General features: G+C 49.5%; 1 protein-coding gene across 1 annotated transcript in view; it reads left to right on the forward strand.

Annotated features, from left to right (window-relative positions):
- The window catches only part of LOC143382683 (E3 ubiquitin-protein ligase RNF213-like), a 56,155-nt gene that overhangs the window by 11,584 nt on the left and 32,109 nt on the right, over positions 1-12,462 (forward strand). Inside the window, exons 9-16 of the mRNA XM_077108061.1 lie at positions 565-3,846; positions 5,398-5,534; positions 6,063-6,158; positions 7,082-7,200; positions 7,929-8,048; positions 8,482-8,679; positions 9,453-9,591; positions 11,774-11,908. Coding sequence (XP_076964176.1) covers positions 565-3,846; positions 5,398-5,534; positions 6,063-6,158; positions 7,082-7,200; positions 7,929-8,048; positions 8,482-8,679; positions 9,453-9,591; positions 11,774-11,908 — 4,226 coding nt within the window. The remainder of the gene's footprint in view (positions 1-564; positions 3,847-5,397; positions 5,535-6,062; positions 6,159-7,081; positions 7,201-7,928; positions 8,049-8,481; positions 8,680-9,452; positions 9,592-11,773; positions 11,909-12,462) is intronic.

Raw genomic sequence — 12,462 nt, forward strand, 5'->3', positions numbered from 1 at the left:
AAATGGATTCCTGGTTAATAATACAGCTACTGTAGTTGAGCTTCTTTAATACCCTAAGGTGCAGATGCCAGCCTCTGTGAATGAGAGGCTGCAGAATGCAAACAATCACTGTGTATTTAAGTGATTGTTTTCATAAAGGCCAATCCTGAGTAGATCGCGTGGAGGGTTAATATACATGGGCATCTTTCAGGAAATCAAGTTCTAAGTTATATTTATGTCTCTCCTTTGCAGAATTCACATGCCCCCCAGTTTAGTTTTCTTGACATCTTCCCCAGAGTCACCTGCAGACCTCCCAAAGAAGTGATAGCCATGGAGCTGAGTCCTGAGAGAAGCTTCATAGAGCCTGGAACGGACGAGAGAGAATTCAGCAGTACCACTTTCCAAAGACCTTACCAATATTTGAAAAGATTCCATCAAAAACAAAACCTAGACACATTTCAATACCAAGCAGGCTCTGTTGAAGGTACCCTAGGGGAGTGCATCCAGCACCTCCTCATATATTGTGGGGTCATCAACCCCTCCTGGTCAGAGCTCCAGAACTTTGCTCGGTTCCTCAACTGTCAGCTCAAGGACTGTGAGGCCTGTATGTTCTGTAATCCAGGCTTTACTGGATTTACACTACCAGGCTTCAAGAATTTTGTGGTCACCTTCATGATCTTCATGGCAAGAGACTTTGCCACACCAACGCTTCATATCTCTGACCAGAGCCCAGGGAAGCACATGGTCACCATGGATGGGGTTGAGGAGGAAGAGCTCACCCCCTTCACTCTCTGGAGGAGGTGGGAGTCAGAGCCTCACGCATATGTGTTCTTCAATGGTGACCACGAGACCATGACATTCATAGGCTTCCATCTTCGGCCCAATGAGAATGGCAGCGTTGATGCCATCAACCATCTCAATGGGGAGATAATCAGGAAAGATGTCATGACACAAGAACTGTACAAGGGGCTGTTGCTTCAGAGGGTGCCCTTTAATGTTGACTTTGATAATCTGCCCAGACATAAGAAACTCTTGAGACTCTGCCAATCACTAGGAATTCCTCAGGCCCTTGATCCCGATGAAACATATGAGCTTACAACAGACAACATGCTCAAGATTCTGGCCATTGAGATGCGATTCCGCTGTGGGATCCCAGTTATCATCATGGGAGAAACAGGCTGTGGGAAAACCAGGCTCATTAAATTCCTTTGTGATCTGTGGCGTGCTGGTACCCAGACTGAGACCATGAAGTTGGTCAAGGTTCATGGAGGAACAACCACAGCCATGATCCACTCCAAAGTCTTGGAGGCTGAGAAAACTGCCTTATATGATAAAGACCAACACCAGCTGGACACCATCTTGTTCTTTGATGAAGCCAACACAACAGAAGCCATAAGCTGTATTAAGGAAATCTTGTGTGACCAGACCGTGGATGGCAAGCCCCTGGAGAAGGACTCAGGCTTGCGCATAATAGCTGTCTGCAACCCTTACAGGAAGCACTCCCAGGAGACCATCTGCTGTTTGGAGTCAGCTGGTTTGGGGTACAGGGTCAGTGCAGAGGAGACAGCAGATAGGCTGGGCTCTATTCCCCTCAGGCAGCTGGTGTACCGTGTCCATGCCCTGCCCCTGAGCCTGATTCCTCTGGTGTGGGACTTTGGACAACTGAATGACACTGCTGAAAAGCTCTACATCCAGCAGATTGTGCAGAGACTGGTGGACCATGTCAGGATCAGTGAGGACGAGACTCATGTGATCACGGAAGTGCACTCTGTCTCTCAGAGGTTCATGAGGAACACTGAAAGTGAGTGCAGTTTCGTCATCCTCCGGGATGTGGAGCGCTGTGTGAAGGTGTTCACATGGTTTCCTGGCCGCAGCGAGATGCTCTTGGTGAAGCTGAACACCTTTCTCTGTGAGACCAGTGTCAGCAAAAATAACTTCAGGAGAGACCCCGTCCTCTTGTCCCTGGTGATGGCTGTGGGGGTCTGTTACCATGCCTCCCTAAAGGAGAAGGAGTCCTACCGCAGAGCCATTTGCAGGTATTTTCCAGAACCATATGACAACAGTGGGGTCATCCTGGACGAGATCACGCATGCACAGGATCTTTTCCTGAGTGGGGTGCCTCTGAGGAAAACCATAGCCAAGAACTTGGCTCTGAAGGAAAACGTCTTCATGATGATCATCTGCATTGAGCTGAAGATACACCTCTTCCTTGTGAGAAAGCCTGGCACCTCCAAATCTCTTTCCAAGACCATTGTTGCAGATGCCATGCAGGGCCAGGCCGCGCACTCCGCTCTCTTCCGCAGCCTGAAGCAGGTCCATCTGGTGTCGTTCCAGTGTAGCCCCCACTGCACCCCACAGGGCATCGTAAACACTTTCAAGCAGTGTGCTCGCTTCCAGCAGGGGAAAGACCTGCAGCAGTACGTGTCTGTGGTGGTGTTGGATGAAGTCGGCTTGGCAGAAGATTCCCCAAAAATGCCCCTGAAGGCTCTGCACCCACTGCTGGAAGACGGGTGCATTGAAGGTGATCCTGCCCCCCACCAGAAAGTCGGCTTCATAGGTATTTCCAACTGGGCCCTCGACCCTGCCAAGATGAACCAGGGCATCTTTGTGTCCCGCGACAGCCCCAGTGAGAAGGAGCTCATAGAGAATGCCAGAGGGATCTGCTCTTCAGACAGCCTGGTGCAGGACAGGGTCCGAGGGTACTTCGCTCCTTTTGCCAAGGCCTATGAAACAGTGTGCAGCAGGCAGAACAAGGAATTCTTTGGGCTTCGCGACTACTATAGCCTCATCAAGATGGTCTTCGCCACCGCCAGAGCATCTAACATGAAGCCTTCTCCACAGGATATTGCACAGGCAGTCCTTCGGAACTTCAGTGGCAAAGATGACATCCCTGCTTTGGACATCTTCATGGCCAGTTTACCTGAGGCCGGGTGTGTGGAAGAGGTCAGCACCCTGGAGCTCATCAAGCAGAACATTTGTGGGAGTATGCAGAACATACTCCCAGCAGTAGGGGAACCGGAAGAAGCTGAATCCCGCTACTTGCTCATACTGACCCAAAACTATGTGGCCCTGCAGATCCTGCAGCAGTCATTCTTCAGTGAGGACCAGCAGCCCGAGATCATCTTTGGTTCCAGTTTTCCCTGGGACCAGGAGTACACCCAGATCTGCAGAAACATCAACCGGGTGAAGATCTGCATGGAGACTGGCAAGATGGTGGTGCTGCTGAACCTGCAGCACCTCTATGAGAGCCTGTACGATGCGCTCAGCCAGTACTATGTCTACCTCGGGGGCCAGAAGTACGTGGACCTCGGGCTCGGCACCCATCGCATCAAGTGTTGGGTCCACCCTGACTTCCGTGTGATTGTCATTGAGGAGAAAAATGTGGTGTACGAGCAGTTCCCCGTGCCTCTCATTAACCGGCTGGAGAAGCACTACCTGGACCTCAGCTTGGTGCTGCAGGGGTGGCAGAAGAGCATTGTGCAGGAGCTCATGCAGTGGGCAGAGCAGTTTGCTGACGTGAAGGCCCATCAGTTCCTGGCTGGGCACAAGTACAGCCCTGCTGACGTCTTCATCGGCTACCACTCTGATGCCTGTGCCTCTGTGGTACTGCAGGCGGTGGAGAGGCAGGGCCCTGGGGACCTGACACAGGAGCTGTATCATAGAGTATCTGAGGAGGCCAAGCTGATCCTGCTGGACTGTGACACACCAGATGCTGTGGTGCGGCTGAGCACCTCCACACTAGGTTCATTTGCTGCACAGACCCTGTCCCAGGAATACTGGAACAAGCAGCAGCACCACTCCTTTGCAGATTTCCTCCAGGCCCAACTTCACAATGCGGACCTGGAGCGCCACGCCATCTTCACAGAGGTGACTGCCCCCATAGCCTTTCCTTTTTCTTTCACCCAAGAGCCCTTGGTCTCTAGTGCCAGAAGGTCTCAACTCCATTTAAGGCACTGTTCAGAAGGAAAACCAGTATGTCCCCTCCATGTTAGGCAAAACGAGGATAAGTCCATTTTTGTCTCTCTCACCTGTTTGTGAGCAGAGCTCTCCTCTGACAGCAGCACTGGGCACAATGTTCACTTCCCAGAGTGCTGGGCCCACCCGGGTTATGAGTGATTGGCCTGCTTCTCATTCTTGGACAGCTTCTCATAATGGACAAGGTTGGTTCTCCTTAAAAGACACTGGCCCGCTGTGAGGGCTGGCTGTGTATGTGTCAGAGGCAGAGGGATCCTTGGGGCACAGGTGTTGAGTCTGAATTTGCATCTGTGCAGGAGACCAGGAAGGGACTGCTGACAGAGCTTGAAATTCAAGCTGTGAGTGCTGGGTTGTGGGGAGGGGATAGGTGGAGAGAGACATGTGGAGGGCCTTGTGGATAGCCTTGAGCTTGGTCTTGACTGCACAGAGAGGAGCTGTGAATGAAAGTGTACGTAGACATGCCCCAATGACTGGGTGATGGAAAGACAGTGGAGTAAGAGAGTGACATTGAGAGGATAGATCTGTCAGGAAGTTCTGGCATGGTGCAAACTGCAAATGGTTAGCTGGCAGCATGGGTGGGCTGAGATCATCAATTCCATGGAGGGTGGCAGGAGGTGGAGGACAGCCTTCCTGAGCTCACTGTAGCTTTGTGCTATCATCATGGAGTTCCCAGGAAGGAACGATGGGTTTGGGAGCCAGTGGTGACATCTGTTTTGAATAGGTTTGGATGTCTGCTGTGTGGTTGGATGTAGGAATAGGAAGCTTGTCAGTAAGGACAGGCCCAGAGAAGGGGACTAGATCCAGGTGGAGTGACACATGCCTATAATCCCAGTGGCTTGGGAGGCTGAGGCAAGAGGATTGAGAGTTCAAAGCCAGCCTCAGCAACTTATGGAGGCCCTAAGTAACTTAGCAAGTCCCTGTCTCGAAATAAAAACTAAAAGGAAGGGTTGGGTTATTGCTTAGTGGTTAGACACCCCTGCATTAAATCCCTGGTACAAAAAAAAAAATGGGGTCTGGAGAGCTTATGTGCCAGGTGATGTCTGGGTTTGCACTATGGGGTGTGGTCCATGACAGAGAATGGAGAATTACTGAGGGGAGGGAGTATTGCCAGTGGCTAACTCCTGATAGCATGAAATAAGATTACAAGAAGAAATGGCATTGTTCTGAGCCCTAAAGGATCAGGAGGCTCCCAGGTAGGGAAAAAAGCAAGAAGAGAGACATTGACCTCTCAGGAGGAGATCAAAGCATCTTTTAGTCAGGGCAAGTCTTCTCTCGGCCATCTGTTGACCCTGGAGGTTCTGCTTGCCTCAGCCACTCCTTGTATATAAAAACTGCTCTGGGTTGGGCTTCTTTCTGTCTGAGTGCCCACTGGCCCTGGGTTCTGACCTGGTGCTCTGTGCTCTTACTTAAATTCAGCTGATGGCTTGTGTGCCCATGTTGTAGGTCACCACCTTCTCCAGACTGCTGACGAACTGTGACTGCGAAGCTCTAGGGGCAGAGGTGAAGGGCTTGGCCCCTAAGCCTGTGATCCTGTCACTGCAGCAGTTTGACACTGAGTACTCATTCCCCAAGGAAGTCCGGTGAGGTGCCCTGCCTGCCCATCACCTTTGGCCCCTGCCCTGGGAACGTGGTATCGCATGCCAGGGTGTGGTAACCACTTGTAAGGAACTCTGAGTACTATGGAGGCTCATTGCTCAGCCTCCTGGTATGCCCCTCTGGCCCCAGTTGTAAGACAGCTGTGTCCGTCTGTCTCCTGAGCACTGTGTGGCCCTTTTCTTCTCCATTGGATTGCATCCTCACTTTGTGGAGGGAGACCCCACCTGGATGCTGGGTTCTGCATGGCCTGTGTTTCCCTTCACTTGGTGGAGTGTTATGATCCATGTTTTTGTTTTGTTTTTTGCTTGTGCTGGGGATTGAACCCAGGGCTGCTCTACCACTGAGCCACATCCCCAGCCCTAATTTTTATTATTATTAATTCTGAGATAGGGTCTGGCTGTGTTGCTGAGGCTAGCCTGGAACTGGTGACCCTCCTACCTTAGCCTCCTGAGCTGTGGCTGCCCGTGTTTTAGGACAGAGGACTCACTTGGGTGATTCTCTTTTCCTTTCAGAAGCAGCTTAATGAAGACAGACAGACATAAAATCCTCATTGTCCAGATGGATTTTGATGATGGCACTCACAGTGCTCAGCTCATTGCATCAGCTAAGTATGTTCTCAGTAGTTTTCTAGGAAAACATAGGAAGCCAAAATCTCCCCAGGACATCCTGAAGAATTTTTTCCATGAAAACAGTGTGGAAATAAGAATGACTCTCCCTCCCAGCTCCTGACATGGGCTAGAGAAGCTAGAGAGTAAAGGATGAAGGAAAAGGCCAGTAATGGCACAGAAATTGTGGAATGCTAGACCTGTCAATAATGGAATTTTTGTAGTGTTTAGGAGAATGTGTTAAAGCTGTGTGTGCAGTCATTTACAGTCCTTTTTTGATCATTTTGATTTTGAATCACATAATTAAAATTAAAGTTCAGTCTGAGATGTAGCTTGGTGGTACAGCACTTGCCTAGCATGTCTGAGGCCCTAGGTTTGATCCCCAGTACTGCCTAAAAAAAAAAAGAAAAGAACTTATCATAAGTTTAAGGGCAGTAAGACTATATAAATAAATTAATATTTATTGAACATTTTTGTGGTGTTCATAAATCTGTTGCTTTCATAATTGCTGTGTTCTGTTACCTCATGTAACTAAGAGTGACTTCTGCCCCTTTAAAACACTGGGAGCCTAGTACAAGTTAAGGCCCAGCCAGATCCTATAGGGAGGTGGTCTGCGGCCACTGGGTGTGCAAGGGCCACCATACCACACTGTACTTTCTCAAAATGGGAAGGCCAGTAAGCCCCAACCTCTGGCATGTGGGTGCCCTGAGACCTGCAGGGCGGGTGGGGATTCTGATCAGCAGTGAGAGGTAGGAAGTGATCCTGCCAATTGGAAGCCACCCTTCTCCTCTCATGAGAGATGTGGTGGCCCCTGGAAATGTGTGGAATGTGGTAAAGCCCCAACAGCTCCTGGGACATGGCAGCCATCTCACACCTTAGCTTTTGCTCCATTGCTTGCTTTGTTTTGATTTTTGTTTTCTCAATAGGTATTCTGCTATTAATGAAATCAACAAAATACAAGGAACTCAGGGCTGCGTCTTCTTCTATTTCATCACAAAACTGTCCCGGATGAGGAACAGAGCATCCTACATGGGATTCCATGGAGGTAGGGCCGAAAGATGAGTGACTGTCTTTAAGTATGTCTGAGCTGCCTCTTGGGGTCCCATGCTGCATCTAGGTCAGACACCAACCCCATCTGTCTCTGGGCTTCTCTGGGCTCACTGTTCACAGCCATCGCTCTGGGACTTGCTGCTGCTGTGTCAGCATGGCCTGGTCTACCTCAGGAGTGCACGGGACACACTCCTGCTCCCACTCTTCATTATACAAATGACTCAGAGATCTTCCCCTCTCACACCAGCCCTAGTGCTGACTCCTTTGCCTGCTCCTGGGAAAGTACTGTGTTCAAATCAGCCCATCCCTTTTTCTGTGGAAGGTCACCGGTTGGCTTATATAAGACAATTGGTATTTTGGAAAGAGGGAAACAAGTTTAATAATTTTATAGATGGAAAGTCAAACTGTCAGCACCTTGCAGCACTTTCTAATTATGGGACAGTAAGTACGGTAAGATGAACGTAAAGAACTGTGAACAGGATCCATGGAGACTTTGCATGACTATATAAATCAGCCTCAACACCCATGTTGATGGTGAGTGTGCTGATGTGATGTAGGGGGTCTGATGGGTTTTGGTGTGTTCGGGGATGTAGGCTTTGAGGTACCAATCATCACTCTGACAGTAGTGTGATTGAGCATCTGGACAGAGGTGTGCCCCTACTCATGACAGACAAGAAGAAAGCAGAAAGATGTGAGAAGACTTGGTGGCTTTGTTCTTCACAGGGCTGTGGCAGTCTGTGCACATTGATGACCTCCGAAGGTCCACAGTCATGGCTGCTGATGTGACTAAGCTGCAGAGTGTCACCATCAGCCAGCTGTTCATGCCAGGAGGCAGCCCAAAGTGTGAGTTGCAAGGTGACAGACTGCAGAGGTGGGGGCCGAAAGGCAGGTGAAAGGTGCCAAGTTAGGCAGCCTCCTGTGAAGCTGGAGTCAGGGCTGCCACATTTGAGTCACCTTTGAGTCTTGGCACCTGCCCGCAGCAGGAACTCAGAATGTGGCACTGAACTGCCTGGCTCATGGTCAACATAACCAGAGCCTTGGGAAGGCCAAGGAGCAGCATCTAGTGTATCAGCTGGTGTGCTGTGGGTCATGTGCCAGCCCTCAGCTCAGGCTGTGGGGCACCTGACTAGTGGATGATGGATGTCCCTTCAACTGGAGCTGCCACTGAAGCTTGGGACAGGAAACCCTGGTGAGGCTCAGCCTAGGCACAGACCTGATACTACCCACCCCCTTCCTTCTCCAAGTGGTGACTTGATTGTGTTTCCTTCATTTGCAGCGAAAGGCAACCAGGAGGAGGTGATGGAGGCAGAGACCAGCAAGTCAGGGGAGGTGGCAGAAATGGAAATGGAAAAGGAAGTTTCTGAGGAGTTGGAATGGGATACTGCGGACCTGCGGGGCAGTGAAGTGAGTTCTCCTCTGTTCCCCTGTTGGCTGCAGGTGGCTGATCTGGAGAAGCACAGGCAGCTGTGCCAGCGTCAGACTGAGTCTTGCCTTCTCTTTATGCTGGAAGTTTAGGGGACTTACCAGGACAAGATCTGCCTTTCCCTTCTTTATGAAGGCTCTTAGTTAGCTCTAGGAGCTGTCCCTCAACTACTGGCCAAATTCGAGATGTCAGCCATCACCTTGCCAGTGGTCCTCTGGGGGTTGGGCAGTACACAGGGATCAGCCGGGTGAGGTCAGTAGGTCAGCTGCACCATGGAGACTGGTCACTGCTGATTTGGGCAGCTGGACACCAGGCCACCTTCTCGTGTGGGTAGCGTAGCTTTCACCCTCCCTGGACATGGCAGCAGCAGATGATGTGCTGTCTCCCTTGGCAGGCACAGGTCCTGGACACCACCAGACTGCTGAGGAGCTGTGTGCAAAGTGCCGTGGGGATGCTCAGGGACCAGGAGAGTTGCCCACGCAACATGAGGAGAGTCACCATCCTCCTCAGCCTCTTGAACAGGCATAGTGTGTGCAGTGGTATGAGTCATGTCCCTGCTTCTCATCCTAGTCCAGCAAGCTCTTCCTGAGCAGTGGGAATCAGTTGGCTGAGTATGGAGAGCTGCCCTTCTAGGTTTCTGTGGCTTGGCAGATGCAGCTGGCATAGCGGGAATCTCAGGACATCTCATGAATTCTGCTCTAGAGGTGGCCTGGCCAGAGGACTTGTAGCTTCCCTCTGTGGGAGAACTGGTCAAGCAGCACAGCAGAGCCTCCAATTTGGTGCCCACAGGTGGACCAAATTATGTCCTTTCTGCCTTTTCACAGCCGCGTTCTTGCGGATATCTAAGATGCGCCTCTCCTTCCTTCTAAAGAAGCAAGAAGAGAACCAGCTCTGCAGTCTGAAGGAGTGGGTGGGGCGAGAGGCTGCGAACCAGGATGTGCTCCAGGAGGCCGGCACCTTCAGGTACTGCAAGCAGTGGGCAGTGCAGGGACCTACTATACCATCCCAGGGGAAGGAGCACACCAGGTGTTTCTTTCTCCACCTGTGCAGGGGGCAGAGCTATGTTTTTGCTCCAAGAGCCCAAAACAGACCTGGATGGTTGGCATGTGTGGGTTATTGGCCATGCAGGTGGTGGTCCTAGGGTGTTTATTGGCCACCTGGATGTTGGTCTTGGTGGATTGTTGGCCACCTGAATGGTGGTCATGGGGATGGTTGGCTTCCTTTCTCTGATTTTGTGTCCTTAACTTTTTTCATAATAGAAAACTTTAAAAAAAAATTGTTCTCAGGATGTTTGCCAGCATGTCATAAACCAAAGCCAGGTTTGCCATTCAAGGTTATTGAAATTGAGATGGTTATGTGCAGGGAAGTAACAGAAATTATCTTCCCATCCCTATAGCTTGAAGTAATAGCAAGTACAAAAATAGGACCCAGGAATGTCATTTATTATCTTATTATCTGTAATCATTTATTATCCTGTAATACCATGACCCTTTTCTTCAGACTTGAGACAACCTTTGAGGAGCCTGTGCTATGGGGACAGGAGGGTTGCTCAGGGTCTGAGATGGAGGGTCTGAGGGTCTGAAACCACCTGTTGGCAGGATGATCTTAGGCCACTGAGGTTCTCCAGGTCCCTCCAGCTCTGCCCTTCTGACCCCCTGGCTCCAGGCCTGCTGCACCACGTGGCCCACAGGAGGAATGTTGGCGAAGGCAGAGTCCTGGGAGGCCAGGGCCCATGGGTGCTGGCTTCCTCACCACAGGAAGTTTTCTGTTTCAAGTTCGCTCTGCAGTGCTCCTTGACTTCTTTCCTAGTTACATTGTCTGAAGGAAGTTTGTGAGCCCAGAAACTGAACATGCTTTTGTCTCCCTGAATGGTCTGTCTCCCTTTCCTAGCACATGTCCAAGCCATGTCCCATCGCCCCTTTGCCACTGTTGCTCTGGTCTTGTGGGTTTGCCAGCCTCCCTTTTCACTGCCCCATGGTCTCCACAGCACCCGAGACCAGTTTCTTCCCCGTGGTCACCAGCAACACCCAAGAACAACTGAACCTGTTTGCATGGTACCCTCAATGCTCATTTCTGAGGCTGGCAGGATGTCATGACACTTCACCAGCACTGTGTGTCCGGGACTTAATGTCACATACCCTTGGGGCTAGATAGCCAGCCTCCTTGGAGTCCTTTATGCCAGGAGTCCTCTGGTTTTTAGTTCATCATGTTATGTAGCCTGTTGCCTTCTTTTTTTTTTTTTTTTTTTTTTTTTTTTGATTCTCAAGTTGTTTTAAATTTGGTCTCTTGGAGACCCTCTGTGGTGACTGTTACTCTGGAGCACTTTTCAGGGCTCTCAGCTGCTCCGGCCCAGGGTCCCTTTCACCGCCTCCCCCACATCCATTGTGTGTGTTCTAGTCTGGGGTCTTAAGTCAAGGTCATTGTCCTTGCCTAATGGGATTTTTTTTTTTCTCAGTAGATGTTTTTAAGTTATCTCTAGAATCCTGTGTACTATATATCCAGAAAAAAAAATTCCCTACAAAGGGCTTCACTTTTTTCCCCCAAAACAAATATTTATTAATTCTTGTCTTTTATCATGAGTAAAAAATATATCATTTTAGCATGAACGTGAGATGTAGTTAATTCAACCAATTAAGCACTGTCAGTCTAAAGTACTCAGGGTTAGTTACAGAAACACCTATAAGAAAAGCCGAATTCTAGATAAACATGTTTTCTTATTTAACTTTGTATCAAATTTAGTTTGATCTCTTCATCTTTATTATATTTTATCTATAGCTACTTTTTTTTCCTTAAAATATTCATTTAATTTTTTTTAGTGAAGTTGGTTCTTATTTGATTTGTTTATAGAACCTAGTAGGCTTGTTCTGAAAAAAATTATATAAAAATGCAGCAAATATTTCTTCACCTTTTCAAGGCACTAGTTACTGTTATTAGATGTAGAATTAAGTTCTATCCAGTCCTGCTAACTAATCTTAAGACAATTGCATTTGTGAATCTCTTGTACTTAAAAGTGATAGAAACTTCAATTTGCAGCCCTGGCTTGTAAGCTAGATGGCTTGTTGACACAGAGGAAGGAGGTGTCAAGAACAGCACTGGCTGTGATACTGAGCCACTGTCCCCTATCCCCTGTCCCACTCTGCTGCAGGCATCCCCTTTGGAAGCGAGTCCAAGGCACAGTCACGCCTCTGCTGGCCAGCATGATCTCTCTCATCGACAGAGATGGCAACCTCGAGCTTCTGATCAGACCAGGCTCACCAGCCTGGGCCCGGGACCTGTGGATGTATCTTTTTAGTAACACTAAGTTGCTGAACATTCCGCTTGTGATGAATAACATAAGGTGAATGAAAATCCACATGTCACCCTCAGTAGCTCTCCTGGGCTTGAGAATGTAGGCTCTGTTTTCCAAGGAACGTTTCGCCAGCTCCTTCTACATCCTAGAGGCCATGGCATGCTGCAGGCCTTTGTTCCATCTCCTCTCTCCTTATTTTCTTCTCTCAGGGCACCTGTGATAGCTCAGAAAGCCGGGTTAGACTCTGTGTGCAGTGGGGACACTGCCCTTTGGAAAGAATATGTCCTTAATCATGCTCATGTTCCATTATGCATGATCTCTCATCGACAGAGATGGCAACCTCGAGCTTCTGATCAGACCAGACTCAGTATCCCTGTTTTGTGCGGGGCCTTCCCAAGTTTCCTGTTCAGATTGCAGGGACTTCAGTTCTGGAATGTAGGCCAATAAGGTGCAAGGGAGGGACAGGCGCAGGCACTGGATACCTGGTTCTGCCTGAGGCTTTGGGCCCCTCCTAGGCCCTGCATAGGTGGACTGCTTTCATTCTA

Source organism: Callospermophilus lateralis, unplaced genomic scaffold (genome assembly GCF_048772815.1).
Source record: "Callospermophilus lateralis isolate mCalLat2 unplaced genomic scaffold, mCalLat2.hap1 Scaffold_1246, whole genome shotgun sequence".
Lineage (NCBI taxonomy): Eukaryota > Metazoa > Chordata > Mammalia > Rodentia > Sciuridae > Callospermophilus > Callospermophilus lateralis.